The sequence below is a fragment of the Phyllosticta citriasiana genome (assembly GCF_038021145.1).
Source record: "Phyllosticta citriasiana strain CBS 120426 chromosome Unknown IWZ02scaffold_5, whole genome shotgun sequence".
Taxonomy (NCBI): domain Eukaryota; kingdom Fungi; phylum Ascomycota; class Dothideomycetes; order Botryosphaeriales; family Phyllostictaceae; genus Phyllosticta; species Phyllosticta citriasiana.
The window spans coordinates 2,048,519-2,068,127 of record NW_027117282.1 but is presented as its reverse complement, the minus strand read 5'-3'; the positions used below and the strand labels follow the sequence as shown (position 1 = coordinate 2,068,127).

The following is a 19,609-nucleotide window of genomic DNA, read 5'->3' as shown; positions in this document are numbered from 1 at the left end:
AAGTACGGGATGAGCGGAGCGGAGGGCTCGGGTCGATGGACGCGCATGAACGATAATTTTGAACCTGGATGCTCGGGCAAGAGATGGGTAGCTACTCTTGGAGAACTAGGTTATTTGTAGAGGACGCTGTGTACCAGACTGTAGTAGTCGGTGTGTAAGCAGCGACCACAAACGTCGGCAGTCAACGGGAGACGACCAAGTAAAACGCTACCAACGCCGCAGAAGCTCGGCGGAGGTGACTTGAATGAAGGTTACCAGGTGTCGCTCCCACTTCTTGATAATCTGGTCTCGGCTGTCATGTTTCGTCTAACCCTCTTTCCTTGTGCCTGTCTGAGTCTGTCTGTCTTTTGGCTTTGGCTTGGTTGGTATGCCGTTTGGAGGTCCTGTTGAATTCTCTCACTGGAAGACGGGTACTTGGCTGACTTGATGGCCAAGTCGATGCCAGCCAGTCTCTGCCAAGAGACTTGTGGGGGACGCAGTGGTGTTGCTGACGCACACTGGAATGTGCTGAGGCTGACATACTGCCTGCTTGAATGTAGGTGCTCCGGCTGAATTCCACAACCCCACATGGTTTGCTTTGGTATTCTTTCTTCAGCTCTTGTGTTACGCAGAAGATCCCTGAATAGAGATGCTTGACTGCACAAGCCGTGGCACTTGCCGAACAGAGAACGATCAATATCACCCAACAGCCGCGGACAGGGAGTACTCGAGGTCCTCAACATCCTGGGGAGAAGGAGCAAGCGGGAAAAGAAGTTTTGATGTCCAAATCGATGCTTGGCTTCAAGGAGCAATCAGGCATCGGGCATGGACGGAAGGGAGGTGACTCGGCTGTCGTCGGAGAGTCGGACGTTTGCTGGGCCGAGGGCTTACGAACAGATTATGTAAGTGAATGGCCGGCGGCGTCGGAGCTCAACAAGACGCGCGAGCAAGGCGAGACAAGAGGAGATATCCTGGAGGCTGGTGTGGGTCATATCTCTGTCTCCCGCCACTCGTTTCGCGCGCTTTATGCTTTGAGGAGGTGGACATGTCGAGATTTGTGCGCAGGCGTTCGGATGAGCCGGGAGAGAACCAAGGCAGGCGAACGAGAACGAGTGGGCAGATGAAGCCAACCCATCCAAGTGATGAAGGCCGGGGCGGATGCTGACTGATGACACACATGTCCGGTGGTCCAGTGGTGGTGGTGATTACTTACTGAACTCGTGCCTAAGGGCCGGTGGTCATCTTCCGTTCTTGGCAGGCGGCATCCAACAAAGGCGGTGAAAAACGGCGGGGAGAAAGCAACTTATGTCAGCCCTCTCCGCGCTGAACCAGACAGATCGATCCGTGATAGAGACTGCTACCATGTAAGTCCACCTCGACGAGAGCCTCATTGCTATCCACGACCCCGACCCCGATCTCGTCGCCCTTGCGACGACTCATCATGGCACCGCCGGCTAACCTGACCGCCCGCCAGCTCCCAATCTCGACGTCGTTGACCACAACTCACCTCGCACCTCGCCTCCATCCCACCCTGCACCGACAACAAGCCCATCTGCACCCCAAGACCACCACTCGCCCATCGGCTGTGGATTGAATGACGGCCGCCAATACCTGGGACAACCACTCAGCAATGAATCAATCGCCTTCGGTGAGTCTGCCATCCGCCACCTCTGCTGCGTCCAAGGCACTGACCCCAACTCTGCAGGGCTCTCACAATATAAACATCGAGATGAGTAAGCCTTGCTGAGCTCATCCTCGGTCCATCATCTCGAATGTCTAACATGTATGCCACTCTAGGTTTAAGAGAGCACCTGCTCGCCGCCGGCGCAGGTCAGCCTCAACAAGCTCCTCAGTCAATCACTCCTGGCCCCCCGTCCCACCCCCAGGACCCTCATGCGCACGGCGGCCTTGACCCCTCCATTGCCCCTCCAGGATACCCGATGACCGCAGCCGATGCGGGCGACGGCCACTTGAGCGAGTCGGGTCGCAAGGGCCGTCGCGAACTGTCCACCTCGAAGCGCGCCGCTCAGAACCGTGCTGCCCAGGTACGAAAGCTCAACCGCCAGGCTAACACGTTGGCTAACTTGACGCAGCGCGCCTTCCGCCAGCGCAAGGAAGAATATATCAAGTCGCTGAAGGACCAAGTCAATCAGCTGCAGGAGATGGCCGAGCAGTATCGCACCATCCAGTCCGAGAACAACACGCTCCGTGACTACGTCATCAATCTCCAGGCCCGTCTCCTCGAGTCCCAGGGCAGTTACCCTGATCCACCGTCCTCGATCGACCTGTCCCGTCCGCACACCGAACTTCCTGCCTCCGTCGTGCAGGCTGCTCAGAACCCGCCCGTGGACCCTAGGACCAAGGCTGCTCCCGTCGCGCCCATGTCCTCAATGACCCAGAGCGATCGCCAGATTGCCGCCGGAATGACCGCCGCCGAACGCGAGATGACCGAACGACTTGTTCAGGAGGCAATCAACACAGCGGCCGGCGCCGTCAGCTTGAACACGCATGGTCGCAACGTCAATGGCGGCGGCACCAAGCATTCGCACGAAGAAGCTCAATACCTGCCTGCCTCGAACGAGTATCCGCACAAACGACAGAAGAGCGAGGACACGGCAGGCGCTCCGCAAGAAGGTAATGTCGGGTCTTCTTCGTCGTCTGCCGCCTCATGAGCCTCTACTGCCCAATGGCCCCTTTTCAACATGATATCCCAATTCATGCTTAATGACACTGCCCCGGCGCCCGTGCTATTTCTTTCGGAATCTTGCTCAAAACCCCAAGGAGGAGAACAGGACCACTTGCAAAACATCCTAGCAGTCTCGAGGCATTCATTGCCCACATGAGTGGGCTGTCTGTCTTCGAGCACTGCAAATTTCAATCATTTTCGATCCCACCTTAGACCTTTGCCACCTTTTCACCCCAAATACCACTGGACATCGACATCAAAATGGGCACGGCAGCTGCTAACCGAATGCTTCGATTAGCTTCTCGCCGCTCTGTTGACCAGAACCCGACTCAACGCCCGGGCTCAACCTCGGTTCCTGCGGTCCCGGCGTCCGGCAGCTAGGAACAGCTTTTCGGCGACGATTTCCGCTGAAATCGTTCGGTCGCACAATTGTCCCTCGCTTCATTGCGGCACCAGCTTTTTCACGCGTTGGTCCGACTTTTCTTTTTCGTTTCTGGGACCGTGGGTGATAGTCCAGGTGGGTTCTGATTGTTCAGCGAAGCTAAGCGTTCTTGGGCTCTCACCAACTAGCCGATTGCTTTCTTCTGGGATAAAGACAACGGGAGGGGAAGGCGTAAATGAGGCTCGGATTTCTTTTTTCCCCTTTTTCTGCGGATTGCGAATGATTACTTAAGTCTTTTTCTAGTGCTCTTGCTTTTCTGGACCCGTGACGCGTGCATCAGCTTATTCTCTCTTCTCTCATTTTCTCGATTAGTATGTCCTTGATGAGGCCACCTCTCCGCAAGAGTCAGTGCAGCGTCCAAGGTCTCAGCAGCGAGTCTATCTCTGAGCGTTGGTGGAGTGGGTAGACGGTTGGGTGTGGGGCATGACGGATCGTAGTCTACTTGATTTCGGCCGCAAGCGACCTTTTTTGATCAATTGTTACCTTGTCTTTCTTTGGGGCATGCAGCTTTAGCCAAATGGATAAAATGACATATTTCTATAACTACTGTGGCTTTGCCTTTTGTTGCGCGATAGCCAGTTGGAGAAGGAGAATACGAATAGATTCGACCATGATGATGCACCCACAACACATCCATCTTAGGTTGTGTAGATATGTTCATGCCGTCTCGACTAACACGTCCTCCAAAAATTGACTCGTCCCACGCTCGCGCACTGTGCCACCTGTCATTGCGTGATTCACACAGCAAAGCTATAGATGCGTAAGTTCAGATATTATAGCTCGCCAATATCTGATTCTGCTTACCGACTTGGACGGCGGCGGTGACATTGGCAGTGGTGGCGGCGGCGGCCGCCGCGTAACGGCACAACAAGCAAGCGAAATGGACGGACGAACGGACGGCATCATGACTTGGACACAGATACGGGGAAGTGCGAGTAAATGGGAGGAATAGTAGAAGATGAGGGAAATTGTGCCCATGTTGGATGAACACGTAAGTACATTTGAGTAGGAAGGCAGGCGGCGATGCAGTCATCCATCTCGGTAGCGGCCAGGCACTTAGTTGTAAGTGGCTGCCTAATCAGATAGATACCTGCCGCAGGTGTGGCGGTGGATGTCGTCACTTGCTGCTGCTACTTGTTTTGCCTGCCTTCCATTTGGTGTGCTTCAGGGAGTGCACCCAGTGCATGGCATGTGGCGTCGTGGCGTATGGCGTACGTACTTCTCTCGGTCTGCAAGGAAGAGGATTGACGGATCAACGGGAGACGGCCGGGGAGGATATTAATTGGATGAAGACAGCTGGACGATCAAGGGAGTTGGAGATGGGAGTGTGAGTGAGGCTTGGACTGTGGTGGTGGCCGTGCGGTCAACAACCGGGAAGGTGGCTTCAATACTTCTGCAATCACTCTGACAGGGAAACCGTGCTGTGCATCTCGTTTCTTGAATTCTTTTCGTTTCGTTTTCCGTTTGCTTGGAAATGTCGCGTCCTAGCTGCTGCTGTCGTCTTTGACGTCTCGTAGTGTCGTGAGAAAGAAACACAGCACGCAGTCGGGCTTACTCGATCAATTGACCAAGTGACGTCTTCTGGGTGTCGCAATTCGCGAGGCTCATCGCGAGCTACCTACTGGTCTAGTCCAGCGCAAATGCGCCGCTGGTGCGCGGCCAAACGTCCCGTTCCTCTGGACCGAAAATGCCTGCATTTCGCGTCCCATCGAGACAGATGGCAGGGTCTGGTTGCCTTGATCACGTCCGTCTTTGGCGAAGTGGCTGTGGCTGCGCAAGCAAGCAAGCAAGCAAGCAAGCAGGCAGGCAGTAGGGCGGGCCAAGGAATTTTAGCCATGCGTGGCTGCTACTAGGTGATGACGTTGCGGTAGGGGTAGGGGGGGAAGGGAAGGGAGCCGCCGGGTGTCTGAGTAGGCGAGACGGAGAGGAAAGAGAAAAAAAAAAAGCCGATTGCGAAATCCGATGTCGAAATGAAACGGTTGAGACTTGAAACGTGCACTTCGGGATGGCTTTCTTGTCCTTTTCGACCATTTGGATGCTCCTTTTGGTTTCTGCTTTAGCCGATGCGGCGACCGGCGAGGTCCGCAGGGACTGGCTGGATGCGGCGAAGATTGGTGGGAGACGATGGGTTGAAGACAGAATCTAGGACGGTGTGGCGCTCATGGAGAATTGAGACCACGGAAAGAATTGGTGCGTTAGATGAGGGAATTTTCTAGCCAAGCGACATTGTCTATTCGCAGAGTTTTGCGCAAGCCATAACTTTCCTAGCAACAGTGTGAAGAAGCGTGAGTATCACAGTGAGCAAAATCACTTGAATGATGAGGAATAGAACAATGCGAAAGTCGATGAAGGGAGTATCTACCCATAAACGAGGCGTGAATAAAAGAGGAGCGAGCAAAAACGGAAGCCAGCCAACGATTTTGCGGCATCCCCACAACCCATTCGCGCCCAAACCATACCTCTCATATATTACATGTGCTGTGAGCCCGGATACCCGTCTCTAAACCAAGTATTCGTCATGCAGAAGGAAGAAAAAGGAAATCTAATGTACATAGGAAAGGTTCATCAACCTCGTGACGTTTTGATCCTTGACCAAGGAAAAGTCAGACAGTCAACCGCATAGAAAACGATAAACTATCTTCATCTTTTAGTTCTCTAATGACATGCTTGCTTGTTCACCATTCTGTACATAGCGTAGATTTACTCACTCCACGCAAGCAGGCGAGACAGACACAATGCCAAAAAAAAAAAAAAAAAAAAAAAAAGGAAAGGGGGGGGAAAGGCTGAGCCAGTCAGCAGTTGCGTACAGAAGGTGCGGCTCACATATACGCAAAGTAGAAGAGGAACTGAATTCCAAACAAAACTATCGCCACAAATCCGGTTGAGGGCGGCGAGAACTGCTTCCCCTGGTGATTGTTCAACGGCGGCGTGGTTCCAGGAGGTATAGTTCCCGAAGGTGACGGGACAATAGGCACCGTTAACATCATGGACGTCGTATTGCCCGTGTTGTTACCCGAAACACCTGTAGGACGGAAGCCCGGACCCGTGCCAGTAGGGAACGGCGGGAAAACACCCGGTCTGGGTGTTGTGGGGAAAACGGGAGTCGTTGGAGGGAAGACACCAGGGCGATATGGGGTGTTGGTAGCCGTAGATACGGGGGTCTGTGGCGGAGTGGTTGGCAGAGTTCCTGTCTCAGGAATAATGGGCGTGCCACGAATCGGGGTAATGGGCGTGACTGGCGTTCTCGTCCCGGACGGTGTCTTCGGTGTTGAGAATGGACCAAAGACAACTGGTGTTGTGGGCCGCTCGACGGTGACAGATGTCTTTGGGGTCTTTGGCGTCATGGGGGTTGTAGGAGTCATAGGGGTCATAGGAGTCATTGGTGTCATCCTTGTCGTAGGAGTCAATGGCGTGGTGAAGACAGGAGTCGTACCAGGCGGAGGAACTTGATTTCCACCAGGAGGAAGGCGAACAGGAGGCCTTCCTTCAAATGGTGTTGTCTCCGGTCGAGGAGGAACAACAACAGGCGGAATCTGGGGCGTTGCAGGTGGAGCAGCTGGCGGAGTGATAACCACAGTTGACGTCGAACTGGAAAGCGTTGAGATAGACGGAGGAACAACGATTGGCGGACCGCGATTTGGTGGCTGCTCAGGAGGCGGTGGACCACGATTTGGCGGTTGCTCAGGCACTGGTGCTGGCTGCTGAGTAACGCTTGGTGGCCCGCGGTTCGGAGACTGTTCAGGAACAGGTGGCGGCTGCTGAACACTTGGTGGTTGCTCAGGAGGTGGACCACGATTCGGGCGCTGCTCAGGCACTGGAGGAGGCCGCTGTCCACTCCCAGGCGGCGATCCTTGCTTGCCACCAGGTGGTCGAGGAGGAACAAAAGCGACGGGTGGAGGTGCAGGGGGAGGAGACTCGGACATGTGTGGTGGAGGCGGAGCTGGCCTGGGTGGGACAATAACAGGAGGCGGTTGCTTTGGTGGAGGCCTCTCTGGAGGGGACGGCCGCTCTGGAGGAGGAACAACAGCAACAGGTGGTGCTGGGGGAGGAGACTCGGACGTTTGTGGTGGAGGCGGAGCTGGCCTGGGTGGGACAATAACAGGAGGCGGTTGCTTTGGTGGAGGCCTCTCTGGTGGGGACGGCCGCTCTGGAGGAGGAACAACAGCAACAGGTGGTGCTGGGGGAGGAGACTCGGACGTTTGTTGTGGTGGAGGCGGAGCTGGCCTGGGTGGGACAATAACAGGAGGCGGTCGCTGTGGAGGAGGCCTCTCTGGTGGCGGCGGCTGCTCTGGAGGCGGTTGTTCTGAAGGAGGAGAAGGAGATGAAGGCTGTACTGGAGGAGGCTGCTTCGGCGGAGGAGATTCAGGGGGCGGCGCCGGAGCTTTTGGAGGAGCAACAGGGGGCGGCCTGACGACAGGAATTTCCGGTGTAGTTGGTGGAGGCGGCGGAGGCTGTTGAGGTGATTGTTGAGGGGGCGCAGGGGGTGGCCTGACAACAGGAACTTCCGGAGTACTTGGAGGTGATTGCTGGGGTGGCTGTTGAGGGGACACGCCAACGGGCGCAACAGGAGTCGTAACTTGCGGTGGTGATTGAGGAGGCCCGACGACGGGAACAACAGGGGTTGTACCCTGTGGCGGCGGGGGAGGAGGCCCTACAACAGAGACAACAGGAGTCGAGACCGCGGGAGGCGCGACAGGAACTTGGGGCGTTTGTGTGATTGTAACTGGCGTTCCAGGAACAGTAACAAACACCGTAGTCTGGGCGCAAGTTTCCGAGACCACCGGCGAAAAGACAGGCGGCGCTGGAATGATGGAGATGAGAGGGCTTGTGGGCGTAGGGACTGGAGTCGATATGGACGTAGTAGGCACAGGCGGCGGAGGCGGTGGAGGCGCAACTGGTACCCCGGGCTTGCTGGTCTTGATGGTGATCCGTGCCGTTAGTGTCGAAGTGATTTTTGTTGTTGTTGTTGTTGGCTCGGACGTAGTGGCCGAGGGAGCGGTTGCACCACCAAACGGTGGAAGCACTCCAATTGGGGTCTATCAAAGCCCTCACGTTGGTGTGGTCCCAAAGGAGCTTCTTGAATGTCTGGGGGAAGACTCACCTGGGTGGGCGCCGCAAGTGGCGTGACTGTCAAAGAACCTGTACAGTTCTTCGCAATGTACGTAAAAGGAGTAGGAGTGCCAGCCTCGTTCGCTGTTGCCGTAATCTGACATGACCGAGGAAGACCAGTGATTGGTGCAGTGATGAGAAGAACTGGAAAAGAAGTCTTGTCGTTCTTGACACCAACGCGCACCGCGTTTTGTCCAAGGATTTGAACTGGGACGCTATCGCGACGCGCAAGCGCAGCGTTGGCCGGTGCAACCCCAAGGAAGAATGCGACGACAATCATGTAGACCACGCAGGCCATGGTGGTCCCACCAGGGCGCGCTGGGCGAGGCATATTTGCGCAATCGGTCGCGCGCAAGAATTGCAAAAGGAATGAGTGAGTGAGCTTCGAGAAGTGGTATTCAGGGACAGTGAACGTTTTGTCGCGCCGGCGCAGTATAATCTCGGTGAAAGGAGTGACAGTGATGCAGCAAGATAGGGGTGGAGAAGGACAGGTGAAGTAGTGATGGGAAATATTTCTATGAAACGACCAAATCACGTGGCGAAGTCAGATCGTAGGACCCTTGCTCAGGGCCATACTCGCACCCTTTAGGCAAGGTAGCCACAGTCGCTAATCCTTCCGACTGTTCGCTGTCCGTCCAAGCCGTTTCTGTACCACGTAAAAAGTCTGCTTTGTCTTCGCTGTCACCTCCCGCGCTACACAGCCGCCTCCGATTTAGGGCCTACCTATAAGATCTCTTATAAGACATTGGTCTTCGCTGCAATGTCATTCTTGCGAGATGATTGAATTCCACAGCATCTTGTTTACCAGACTTCAAGTTCAGAGACCAGTGGAGGATATTCTCAGTATTCGGGTGATTGTGTATATACTGTGTAGCTCAAATCGTCTTTCAGCCTCTGGACTTTGTCGTCAGCTTATTCCGCAAAGGTTTAGAAGTTCAATCGAAAATGGTCTTACCAGTGACTCCGTGGATGGCATTCTTCCATCCATCAGCTCCAGAGGCTCAATGACAAGAGATCGTGCTCAGAACAACTCATCTATCCTGATTTCCCTGTCCCGTGCGCGAAGTGCAACAAGGCAAACCCAAGTAAATCAGGGTCAAGATCCACGGGTCCCTGGACACCCTTAATCCTTGTACATGTCTTCTAGGTACTCCAGCATTTTTCTTTGCAACTTAACCAGTTCGGACTCTGTGATTCTCTTCTTTGCCAGCAAAAGCGGCTTTTCTTCCTCAGCATTTTCATCTTTCACGACTAATTCGGGCCTGACGCCAAAAAATGGAACACCGAGACTCTTTAGATGACCAGACATGGCGGTAAACATTTCGCGCAGTGCGCGATGAATTTTAGCATCATAGGCCTTGAGCTCTTCTTGCGAAGCCTTCTGGTTCATTCTGGCTTGCCTACCGCCCCACCTACTTCAAGTCAGATTCGAAGAACTTTGGATAGCGTGCTGGATTTGGAAGCTTACCACATAAGTTCATTCTCATGCTGATCTGCAATCATCTGTACTATCGCCTAAGTTTAAGCTTGGCGGAACAGGAGCTTGGTACCTACCTTTTGGACCACTACCTTGATGCCGGGATTTTGAGCCGCAATCTTGGTTATACACCGCAAGCCCTGAGACCATTCGAGAATAGTCGCAGGATCTATCATTGGTGGTTTTCCTGCCTGCGCCGCTTGCCGCTTGGGTGTTGAACTCATTTGTGGCGTTGTGGAACGTGGGACGCTAGGCGCTTGGGAGAAGTTCATGGGATGTGACGAATTGGCTGGCGCCTGGGAGTCTCGAGCGATATTCAGGGCATTGACAGGAGGAGGAACAGAGTTGTTGTAGGAGGGGGCGTTTTGAGGAAAAAGCGAGGAATTGTCATGAAAAGGAGCAGTTGTCGTGGGAGCAGAGTTTCCGTAGACTGTCGCTGCGCCAGAAGAATGTGCTGAAGCTGTGTAGCTTGCAGGCGGCAGCCCTGCTGAGAGCGGATTTTGCTGTTGAGGCGCAGAATCACAACTCGCTTGTTTCAGTTGTTGCTCCTGCTGCTGCTGTTGTGCAATTGCCGCCAGATTACTCAGTATTGTGGCCAAGTCTGGTGTTTGGCCATGGTTAGGTTGGTCCATGATGAAGGAGAAGAAGGCCGCAGGCTCGACTACTGTGTTTCTTCGCGACCGAGTAAAGCCCCTGGAGAGGACGTGTATTTCAGTCTGTGAACATGTCCGGCCACAGTCAAGGTCGAGGTACGGATCAACATTGCCAAGCAAGGTGCCTGCGGTGGTGAGGTGTCTGGTTTTTGGAGTTGTCGTCGTGACGTAGGGACCAATGGCACGGATTGTATTTATGTGGTGGCCGCCAAGCCAGCGCAACCCATGGCCGTCGAAGAAAGTTCGGCCGCGGATGAGACCACACCTCGACATCGCCAACTTCTCCGCCACCCCCACAGCACCCTCCTTTGCATTTACGCCAATCCACGCACTCGCCAGTGACAATGCCACGAGCCGTCAAGGATGCGACCATGTTCACGGCCACGGGGCCTTACGCGCACTCGAAAGCTACAAACGTCCCACTGAACCAAGCTCCCGCCGGTCAACGAAAGGAATCACCGCAAGAAAAGATCGCCCGACTGCGGGCCGCCGCACAACAAGCAAAGGTCGGCCAAGAGTCGCAATTCGACAGATATGTGTCCAAGGGACGTGCATTCGCGGACAAGGCCCATCGCTTCACTACGTTGAGCTTGATAGCATTTACTGGTACGACGCTCTCTAGCTTGAACCTCTAGGCTGCTACAGAAGCTGATTGGAGCTTTCAGGAGTCGCTGGCATTGTTTCCGCGTTGGCCGTGACCGACATGATTATCTACAACCGCAAGAAGAAGAGGGAGTGGTTCCACGAGCAAAAGCAGAAGCACGCCATTGCCCTCGCCGAAGCCAGACTAGCCCTGTCCGACGGAACCATAACTCACGATCAGATGCTTCTCCTCAACCGTGAGCGTGCTGCCGAGGAGGCCGAAGAAATCAAGAGGAATAAAAAGGGAATCTTCGCGCGTGCAAAGGAATCCATGTTTGGAGGACTATCACAAGAAGAGAAGACAGGCGGAAAAATGGCTGCTTCAACCCGCGATGGTGCGGAGGGCGAAGGCGTTTTGGCGGCTGTCCAGGATGCTGCAACGCAAAGCAAAAAGGCCATTGGCGAGTCGAGCATTGCAAAGACCTTGGAGGAGAAGAGGCGAGAGGGCGAAAAGGCTCAGCCGCTGACACCAGGGTCGCTTGATCGTATGGCCGATGACGCGGCGCAGGCAGCCACCCAAAAGTCCAAGAGCTGGACAAGCTGGATAACCGGTCGGTGAGAACCAAACCACGGTGTTCACATGGTTATATCACTTAGCCACAGAGCGGCATTGCACAGACTTTCTTGTATCATAGTATACCTCCCATCCTGCGACTGGGATATCAGAGAGATGCATAATCGGAGTCCAGCGTTCGGAGTTTGGGTCTAAACTGAATTCTGTGGGTATTTACACCAACGCCTAGCTTTCAAAAATCACAACTCATTGGTCTCCGTGGGTCGAAACCGGAATGTACGTTCTCCGCTCATTGGCTTTCTTTGAAGTGTCAGCGGAATATTGCGGTTGGATTGGGAGTCCAGACCTCTCGCCATTGCTCAATGTAAGGTCTCAAGGCGGCATATATCAACAGACCTGCTGTTGCGATTATGAATATCAACACAACTGCCTGATCCTTGGCCGAATCCCTCTCTGAGTGTCGCGTTAGCTGCGTCGCTGGAGGTTTCCGGGGCAACCCTACGGAAGCATTCGGTGAAGACGTCTTCCTCTTTTGCTCCTTTACATATGGGCAGATTGTAATTTAGACAGAATTGCCTGTTGCAGTCGTTGCATGTCCTCTCCCTATGCTTGGTCTTGGTGGCTCTCCGTTCGTGGTCGCGCTCAAACAGAAAGTCTGATATGTCCTTTACATTGTTGCTACCCGTCTTGGAGTATGTCGAGGATGGTAGCCCGTTCAACTGAATGATGCTGCTATTGGTGAAGCAAGTGCACTTGCAGAATGACGCCGGTGCTGCTAAAGGTATTAGTTGATGTCGCTGCTGGGGACAGGGGAGGCTGACATGCTGCGAAGACGGTCGAGAAGAGGGAGAGCACAGCCAGCAGCATCAGCAAAGCATAGCTATGTCGCGACATGGTGTCTGAGATAGAGGGGAAGATTCGTGGGGGTGAGATGCGCGTGCGATGCGCAATGGTCGCGCTGAGCGTCGCGGACAAGCTTCCAAGCCGCGGCGCAACCTACCCTGCGAATCTTGGCGCGGGAGGAGGCCGGGGAAGGAAGTTGTCGGGGCGGCCCGCGACATTTTGCTTGCGACTCGTCCTGATTCTACACCTCCGCGCTTAGCTCCAATCGCCCACCCAACCTGCGATCAAATGTCGCAATAACATTCTTACCCTCAGTCTGACTCCAGTGGCTGTCTACAAGACTCGTCTTACTGCTGCGCCTGCCATGACCGCCACACAAGCGCTTACCGACTCATCCTCCGCTCGCAAAGAAAGCGCCCAGAATCCCAGCCCCCAGGAGCGCACTCGTCTCCACATCACACCCTTCAACTCTGACTTGTTGAAGACGTTTGTCCCCTCTTCCGTTCTCCCACACGCTTCAGACATATCATACCATACCGTGCAGACTTTCCCGGAAAAAGGCTTCGGCTACGTCGAAATACCAACCATGGACGCGCAAAAGATCAAGAAGAAGTTCAACGGGTCAATCCTGAGGGGGCAAAAAGTGCGCATCGAGGATGCGCTTCCGGAAAAAAGAAAACGGGTGCTTGAAGACATCCAAGCGGACGCCGCCGCGGAGGAGCCTGACAAGAAGGCCAGGAAAAAGGCAAAGAAGGCCAAGCGCAAGGATGGTGTTCTCTCTGGAGTTGAGTTGCCAGACGGCCGCAACGTGAAACGTGGCTGGACTGAGCCAGAATCCTCCACAAAGCGCAGAAGCAAGGACAAGAAGGAAAAGGACAGCAAGAAGAGCAAGTCGCAGTCATCCAAGTACACGACGGAGCCAGAAGTGTTGTTCAAGACTAAGGTGCTGCCGAACGCTGCTCCGCTGGTCAAGGCCGACAAGGCCGTGGAAAAGTCCAAAAAGTCGAAAAAGTCGTCCCGCGAAGTTGTTGTGCACGAATTCGCCAAGACCACCAAGCATGCCGCATTCTTGAAGAGCAACCAGATCCCCAAGGACGCCAAACATGCGGCTGAATATATCGAGGGTCAAGGCTGGGTTGACGAGGAGGGAAATATTGTGGAACCCGAGTCAGACAAGCGTCGCAAGCGCAGGGAGGCTGAAGCTGAAGCTGCGCGCAAACATGCTGAGGCTGTTGCCCTGAAGAAGAGTAGCAGTCCAGGAACAAGCAAGAGAAAGACGGCCCTCGAGCGTGCGGAGGAATTGGAGGCCCGGACACAAGCCTCGGCGGCTGACACAAGACGCCAGGATACTTCTGAGGATGAATCAGATGATGCCTCGTCGGTTGTTTCTTCCAGCTCCTCCAACGTGAGCAGCAGCAGTGAAGATGCAGCCTCTGAAGAGTTGGCTTCCGAAGAGTCTGAAGCCGAATCTGATGTCATCAGCCAGCAGGACGGTGATGGCGAGGTCGCGTCCAAAATCGACGTCGATACTGAAATGGCTGATGCAGTGGTTGAGGCAACTGACGACGCCGGAAACGCGCCAGCAGAAGTCCATCCCTTGGAGGCGCTCTTCAAGAGACCCAAATTGCCTGATTCAGATGCACCTTCCAAGCTCGCTCCAATCAACACCTCTTTCAGCTTCTTCGGAGGAGATGCTGACGAAGAAGCCAATGAGAAACAAGTAAATACGGATGCGCCACTCACCCCATACACGCGGCGAGACCTGCAGGTACGCGGCGTTCGAAGTGCAGCGCCAACGCCGGATACCGCTGCCGTGGGCAAGAGATTCTGGCCGGACGAGATGGACGAGGATGACGAAGAGGTTGAAGACAGCCTAATCATGCATCATGATGTCAATGTGGTGCCGGTAAGATCGAAGCCGTCTGAAGCCGCCCAAGAAGAAGATGCCGGGGAGGAGGAGCAAAGCGAGTTTGCAAAGCACTTTTGGGAGCATCGCGGCGAGTACAACCGAGCTTGGAAGAAGAGGAGAAGAGAATCAATGAAGGCACAGCGACAGAGAGAGAACAAGAGGCTTGGTAGAAAAGTGGTCTAAACGTCACGAGAAGGTTGACATGGCGGGCCGCCGCAAGCCTGCCATTGCCACTGTGCACTCAGGCCACATAAAAGTCGCGTGGTTGGAAGTTGTGCAAATGCAAGCCTATTTTTGGGAGCTTCACGGGCGCAGAAGGGTCGCACGATCCGAATAATTCGAGATTGTTCAGGCGTCGACGATCTCCGCTCCTATTGCTTTTCCTTCGTGGTCTCTTGGCACCAGTCTCCTATTCGCAAGCAAAAAGTCTCAGTTTGACGGCACATGCTGGCATCCTCCCCCCGATAATGGCTGATTGCGTCTTGTTGCTTTTCCTCAAGGCCAAAAAAGTTCTCGAACTTGGACAGCTCGGCGCCACCGTCTCTGCAGGCTTTTTACCCATCTCTCGTCTACGGCCGAAGTTTGCTGTAATTTATGTTGAAAACAAGGCTGATCGCCATATTAAATCAGAGTCGACCGTCGTGCTGCATCACGCACTAGTAGCTGGTTGGTATCCAAAGGCCGGGGTTTGATTGACAGCGAGTTTTGGTCGGGCCGCGAGTGCGAGTGCTACCAGACCTCGACGCCACGACAACCTGTACGACCAAAGGGCCGCCCGCTGAGAGCGTGGGCTCATATCCATCTCCTGGGCTAAAACCGTCATGTCCAATTCCCTCGCCCATCAGTGTTTAGTCACTCGGCTCGACCCACTGACAAATTTCTTGAAGAAAGAGGCAGGAGTCACGTTTAGGTTTGGAGGGGGTTGTGTAGATTCGCCTGTTTTCTTTTTTTTCGATTTCATTGCTTCTTCGAGGAATAGCAACAGGATTTTGGGGGCTCATCTCAGCAGGGCCGCGGCTTATTTGCCGAAAAGGTCATCGTCCGAGGCCTTTGATTCAGTGTGGTGTTTTCGATGTCGCTGTTGCTAGTCGTGCTGGAGTGGGATGCAAATGGGACAAAGCTACTTGACAGCATGCTGTCTACATCCTACCCTCAACATCTCATTTCTTCCTCCTCTCCTTTTGTGTAGCTTACTGTCTTTCTCTGTTTGTTTGTCCCTGCATGTCATTCCTTCAGCCTGACCTCGTCCACGCAGTGTGTTACCATTGTCGTCTCACTCCACCTTTCCGTTACCCCGTCGTCGAGCCCAGCTGGTGGCATCCCACGTTTTTCACTGTTACAGAGGCACTCGAACAACCTTGCAAAACAGCTGACAGGCGCTGCGCAAATTACTATGGCGGGCTCTCGCCAGCCCTCCCTCATTGGATCAGTCGCATCAAGTACAAAGAGTCTTTACGTCCCGAGACTGGTCGACAGCTTCCTCTTGCAATCAAACTCAACATTCTCAGCACCAGCACCAGAGGTTTATCTCGCCCGTCCTCAGACTATATCTCGTTCCCTTGACCAGTTTTCTCCATACTGTCCTTACCAAAAGATCCCAAAAAGGCTCTACTGGGCATCTGGATTAGCCCAGCTGTCCCTGATTTCGTCGACTGTAGCGCTTGTTTTGTTGATAAAAAAAGACGCAGCGCACGAGCCCAACTCCACATCATTTATTGCTTGGTTCACAGTATCAAGCATCGTCACAATTGTTCTTGCACTTGCCGTTGGTATCATGTGGAACCAACGCAGAAAGAGACGTTGGATGCAGCGCAAACCCAGTATCCTGAGATCCGAAAAGCAGGACGACATCGACCCTCAAGATGCTGCACGGAGCGGCCGCAAAAGGACCTTTTTCAACCGCCTCATGGACTCTTCTTCTCAAGTCAACGTTGCCAGGACCACGCCCGTGTCCGATATGAACCAGCCCCCCAAGACTCCTCCGTGTTCTCGACGCGCTCCAACAATCCGTGGTAGCGTCTCGCCTGCCCGGACCATGGACAGCGATAGTAGCCTTGCTGGCGAAGGTTATGAGCTCCACTATATCCGTTCAGCACTCTCCTCGCCCTCTGAAGAGCTATCCCCCTCGCCAACAAGGTCGGTCGACACACCCAAGCGACCCAGACCCGTGAGACTTCCGCCTCTCCGCACCGACTCGCATACCTTGAGGGACGGCTATAGATCGTCGGACTCTCTGGACAACATCCAACCGGGGTCTCGCTTTGGCCCCGCCGTAATCGACGACGACGACGACAACAGGTTCCAGCGAATGGGGCCTCCTCCTGCCAGTCCTGTCGGATCCACTCGAGGCTCCTCAGACCCGGGAGTCTATCGCGAAAGCATCAAACCGGTGCCGCCGCTCCTCCTCCACGAGCGCTCATGGCTCGCCCTCTCAGCTCGCGACGACGTCTCTCCGATCGAAACCCACCACTGCGGCTACATTTGCCCCTACGATTGCCACCACGGCGGCCTAACCTACAGCCCTCCATCTGGCCTCGGCTCGCCGCACGAGATAAACTCGCTCTATGCGCAGCTCTCGGCCGCCTTTGACAATCCCAAACACCGCAATCGCCACCGCGGCCATAGGCATGCACACGCCTTCGACGAGCCCTTTGCCCCTGAGCTCACGAGCCGCTTCAGCCCTGGCTCGACCAGCGCCAGCAGCGGTAGCGGTCCCGCGTCGCCAGCGCCGTCGAGCCCTACGTCCAATGAGCCATCGGTGGCGGCATCGTTGGGCATGCTGTCACCGATCGTGTACGGCGTCGATGTGGCGCGCGACGTTGAGGTGTTTTCGGCGCCGCCGAGCATGATATCGCTCGAGACGCTGCCGGTGCCGCCGCTGCAGTCGTCGTCCAAGGTCAATCTGTCCGAGGCACCACACGCGTTGCGGACGTCGGTGTCGGCGTCGCCGGCCTTGTCTCAGTCGCGGCCACAGACTGCGCTGCCACTGTCTCTGTCGTCCAGGAATAGGTTACTCGACACCGAGGAGCAGCAGCAGCCACCGCCTACGACGTGGGAGCGCAACGATGGTGTCAATGAAGCGAACGACACCGACAACCTTTTTGTCGGATTGGCCAATTCGCCGCCGCCGTCTCCTTCCATGTGCGTGGAGACAACCGCCACGGACATGGCAAACCCTGGGGGCAGCGACTACCAAGAAGACGTCTGGCCCAGGCACACTTCCTCAGCTGTCGTGTTGCCCCTCGCTGACCGCTCCCAGATGGAAAATCCATATTTTCCTGCTGCGAGTGCTTCGTCGCTTCCGTCTTCGGTGCAGACTGCGTTTGGCACGCCTTCAATCGGCGCCCCTTTGGCACGGCAGGCGGCAGTACCTCAGCTCGGGTCGCCTTTCTCTGCTCGACCATCGACAGACAAGGGAGGGCGTGGTGGGCTTTCCAAGACCTTCAGTGGGGTTGTGCAGGGTCTGAGTCTGTGGAGCAAGAGGAAAGGCGATGGTAGTGCGAACAACGAAAAGGGGAAGGAAGCGTTTTTTTGACAGAAGCGTTTCGTGATGATCGCATCAAGAGAAGGGGACCGCATGAGGAGGGAGAAGGGAAGCAGCGCTTTTTTGATGAACCTCGTTTTTTTGCTCGCGCATGAAAAAGGACGACGACTCTATCCAACCTCTAAAAAGAACTTTGTTCAGTGCGGATGCCAAATAAAAAGGGAGCCGCCCGCTTGTTTCATGCTCTTTCCTCTAGACGCCAAGTCTTAAAATTTATATCGTTGAAGTGCGTTCTCCTTCATCTGCTTACCGCGTCACCGTCTTCCCAGGTCAATGTCCAAGCACTTGACGCATTTTTCGTCACCATCCGGCTTCGCACCATCCTCGATGCCAAAGAAAGGCTTAAACGCCACATCGACCACCTCCTCCATCAGTCCCCTGACGAGACCCTGCAACTCGTCGCCCGTCTGCCTGAAATCCGGAAACGCGTTAATTTCGAGCAGGAACGCGTCTCCGCGCTCGTCGACCATGAAGTCGACCCCAAACAGCTCAAACGCCGACGGCAGCGGCTGGAAGTGGATCATCATGCCGCGCGCGGCGGCTTCGAACGCGGCGCCCGTGACGGCACAGATTTGCGAAAAGACGGCGTCCTTCCAGCCTTTTTGGAGTGGAGCGGCGTCGTCGGGGAGGTCCCAGAATGCGCGCACGGAGCCTTCACGCGCGTCGCTACCCTGGATGCATGTGTTGGTGAGATGCGCGCGCAGGTCCTGCTCGTCGGCGGCCCATGGCGGGCTGTAGGGGGCGGCGGCGAAGAGGGCGAGCATTGGTTGGTAGACAAAGACTTTGAGTGCGCCGACGGCGACGACGTAGGTGCGGATGTGGAATTTGCGGCCGTCAAAGGTCAGGGGCGGGTCGATGTAGGGCTGCGCGATGAAGTGGCGCAGTTGCGACGTGATGATGTAGTCCTTTTGCTCTGTTTTGACGTCATTTTTCGGGAGGTCTGGAAACTTCATGTTGCCGCCGCTCGTCGTTGCTGGGGATAAGGGCGTGATGGGTGTTGCTGTCGCGTCGCTGCGGGCGTCTGAGCTGTCGATGCCGTTTGCTTCGGCGCGGATCGTCGCGTTGAGCTCGCCCTCTGATGGTCTCTTTTCGTGAGCTTCTTCCGTCTCCGAATCCGAATCTTCGTCGACTTCAGAGTCTGGTCGCTCTGCCTCCCATTCTTCGAAAATGGATTGCAGTTCTTCCTCTGTGCTGAAAAGGCGGATTCCCTGGCCGCGGTCGCTCATGCCTGGCTTCAAAATCCACCACTCGCGGTCCTGTGGCTCCTTGGGATCGTTCCGGGCGAAGCTTTCCCGCAGGTCGAATGCTTCGACGAGTGCGTCATCCAGGAATTCAGCGTAGTCGAGTTCAAAGTCAACACTGGGCTTAACGTGTGATTTGAGGATCGAGTCCGGATGTTTTACGATCCAATTTGCAATGGTCGTGGAGAGGTAGTGCTTCCTGATGAGAGCCTTTCTGATTACATAGGCATTGATCATCGAGTTTGGCGAATCGACTGCTTTATCAAAATCGATGGACTCGTAGGCCCGGAATTGGAGTAGAGGCCTTGGCCCGCCTACATGTTCGTCAAGAGATTTTATGAGCGTATACGAGTCTGGTGGTAGGCGCGATGCTAAGGCATCGAGGATCAAAGGTTGAACGTATGGGTCCTCGTAGTCCACAAGCGCCGAGATGGTCTGGTCTGATGCAGACATGTCGGTGTACGCGTAAGTGGCCCGGTTGTCGGAGAGAGCTGGCATGACAGAAAGTTAGGATGGTGCAAAAAATGAAAACATTCTAGGTGGAGAGTGGCTGAATGGTTGTGGATTTTG

General features: G+C 54.8%; 8 protein-coding genes across 8 annotated transcripts; 4 read left to right on the top strand and 4 right to left on the bottom strand.

Moving 5' to 3' along the window:
- The first annotated feature begins 1,714 nt into the window (after nt 1–1,714).
- IWZ02DRAFT_241705 (uncharacterized protein) lies at nt 1,715–2,797 on the top strand. The gene is made up of 2 exons (XM_066763088.1): nt 1,715–2,024; nt 2,073–2,797. The coding sequence occupies exons 1-2, from the start codon at nt 1,752–1,754 to the stop codon at nt 2,649–2,651; spliced, it is 852 nt and encodes a 283-aa protein (XP_066624134.1). The 5' UTR covers nt 1,715–1,751; the 3' UTR covers nt 2,652–2,797.
- A 3,129-nt stretch (nt 2,798–5,926) lies between these two features.
- On the bottom strand, nt 5,927–8,622 carry IWZ02DRAFT_498762 (uncharacterized protein; the record flags this gene model as incomplete). The annotated part of the gene is made up of 2 exons (XM_066770219.1): nt 8,209–8,622; nt 5,927–8,143 (listed from the first exon to the last, which is right to left on the bottom strand). Exons 1-2 carry the CDS (start codon nt 8,545–8,547, stop codon nt 5,927–5,929), a joined length of 2,556 nt encoding a protein of 851 aa, XP_066624133.1. The 5' UTR covers nt 8,548–8,622.
- A 717-nt stretch (nt 8,623–9,339) lies between these two features.
- Nucleotides 9,340–10,325, bottom strand: IWZ02DRAFT_432472 (uncharacterized protein; the record flags this gene model as incomplete). Its single annotated transcript, XM_066766222.1, has 3 exons — nt 9,340–9,628; nt 9,685–9,719; nt 9,771–10,325. 3 exons carry the CDS (start codon nt 10,323–10,325, stop codon nt 9,340–9,342), a joined length of 879 nt encoding a protein of 292 aa, XP_066624132.1.
- A 255-nt stretch (nt 10,326–10,580) lies between these two features.
- Nucleotides 10,581–11,662, top strand: IWZ02DRAFT_241550 (uncharacterized protein). The gene is made up of 2 exons (XM_066763085.1): nt 10,581–10,952; nt 11,012–11,662. The coding sequence occupies exons 1-2, from the start codon at nt 10,691–10,693 to the stop codon at nt 11,545–11,547; spliced, it is 798 nt and encodes a 265-aa protein (XP_066624131.1). The 5' UTR covers nt 10,581–10,690; the 3' UTR covers nt 11,548–11,662.
- On the bottom strand, nt 11,648–12,518 carry IWZ02DRAFT_241506 (uncharacterized protein). Its single transcript, XM_066763083.1, has 4 exons — nt 12,324–12,518; nt 12,005–12,274; nt 11,849–11,955; nt 11,648–11,802 (listed from the first exon to the last, which is right to left on the bottom strand). The coding sequence occupies exons 1-4, from the start codon at nt 12,394–12,396 to the stop codon at nt 11,749–11,751; spliced, it is 504 nt and encodes a 167-aa protein (XP_066624130.1). The 5' UTR covers nt 12,397–12,518; the 3' UTR covers nt 11,648–11,748.
- Nucleotides 12,519–12,709: 191 nt separating this feature from the next.
- Nucleotides 12,710–14,437, top strand: IWZ02DRAFT_375884 (uncharacterized protein; the record flags this gene model as incomplete). Its single annotated transcript, XM_066764848.1, has 2 exons — nt 12,710–13,634; nt 13,713–14,437. The coding sequence occupies 2 exons, from the start codon at nt 12,710–12,712 to the stop codon at nt 14,435–14,437; spliced, it is 1,650 nt and encodes a 549-aa protein (XP_066624129.1).
- A 1,057-nt stretch (nt 14,438–15,494) lies between these two features.
- Nucleotides 15,495–17,920, top strand: IWZ02DRAFT_241535 (uncharacterized protein). The gene has a single exon (XM_066763084.1). It carries the CDS (start codon nt 15,648–15,650, stop codon nt 17,787–17,789), a length of 2,142 nt encoding a protein of 713 aa, XP_066624128.1. The 5' UTR covers nt 15,495–15,647; the 3' UTR covers nt 17,790–17,920.
- A 132-nt stretch (nt 17,921–18,052) lies between these two features.
- On the bottom strand, nt 18,053–19,492 carry IWZ02DRAFT_375560 (tubulin-tyrosine ligase family protein; the record flags this gene model as incomplete). Its single annotated transcript, XM_066764832.1, has 3 exons — nt 18,053–18,703; nt 18,747–18,809; nt 18,929–19,492. 3 exons carry the CDS (start codon nt 19,490–19,492, stop codon nt 18,053–18,055), a joined length of 1,278 nt encoding a protein of 425 aa, XP_066624127.1.
- Nucleotides 19,493–19,609: the final 117 nt, after the last annotated feature.

Bases quoted from the DNA above. Each gene is read 5' to 3' on its own strand.
- IWZ02DRAFT_241705 (XM_066763088.1), top strand. From the start codon at position 1,752: ATGTCTAACATGTATGCCACTCTAGGTTTAAGAGAGCACCTGCTCGCC. The intron at 2,025-2,072 runs GTACGAAAGCTC...AACTTGACGCAG, and splicing joins CTCAGAACCGTGCTGCCCAG to CGCGCCTTCCGCCAGCGCAA.
- IWZ02DRAFT_241550 (XM_066763085.1), top strand. From the start codon at position 10,691: ATGCCACGAGCCGTCAAGGATGCGACCATGTTCACGGCCACGGGGCCT. The intron at 10,953-11,011 runs GTACGACGCTCT...TGGAGCTTTCAG, and splicing joins GAGCTTGATAGCATTTACTG to GAGTCGCTGGCATTGTTTCC.
- IWZ02DRAFT_241506 (XM_066763083.1), bottom strand. From the start codon at position 12,396: ATGTCGCGACATAGCTATGCTTTGCTGATGCTGCTGGCTGTGCTCTCC. The intron at 12,275-12,323 runs GTCAGCCTCCCC...TACCTTTAGCAG, and splicing joins CTCGACCGTCTTCGCAGCAT to CACCGGCGTCATTCTGCAAG. The intron at 11,803-11,848 runs GTCTGGACTCCC...GACACTTCAAAG, and splicing joins ACATTGAGCAATGGCGAGAG to AAAGCCAATGAGCGGAGAAC.
- IWZ02DRAFT_241535 (XM_066763084.1), top strand. From the start codon at position 15,648: ATGGCGGGCTCTCGCCAGCCCTCCCTCATTGGATCAGTCGCATCAAGT.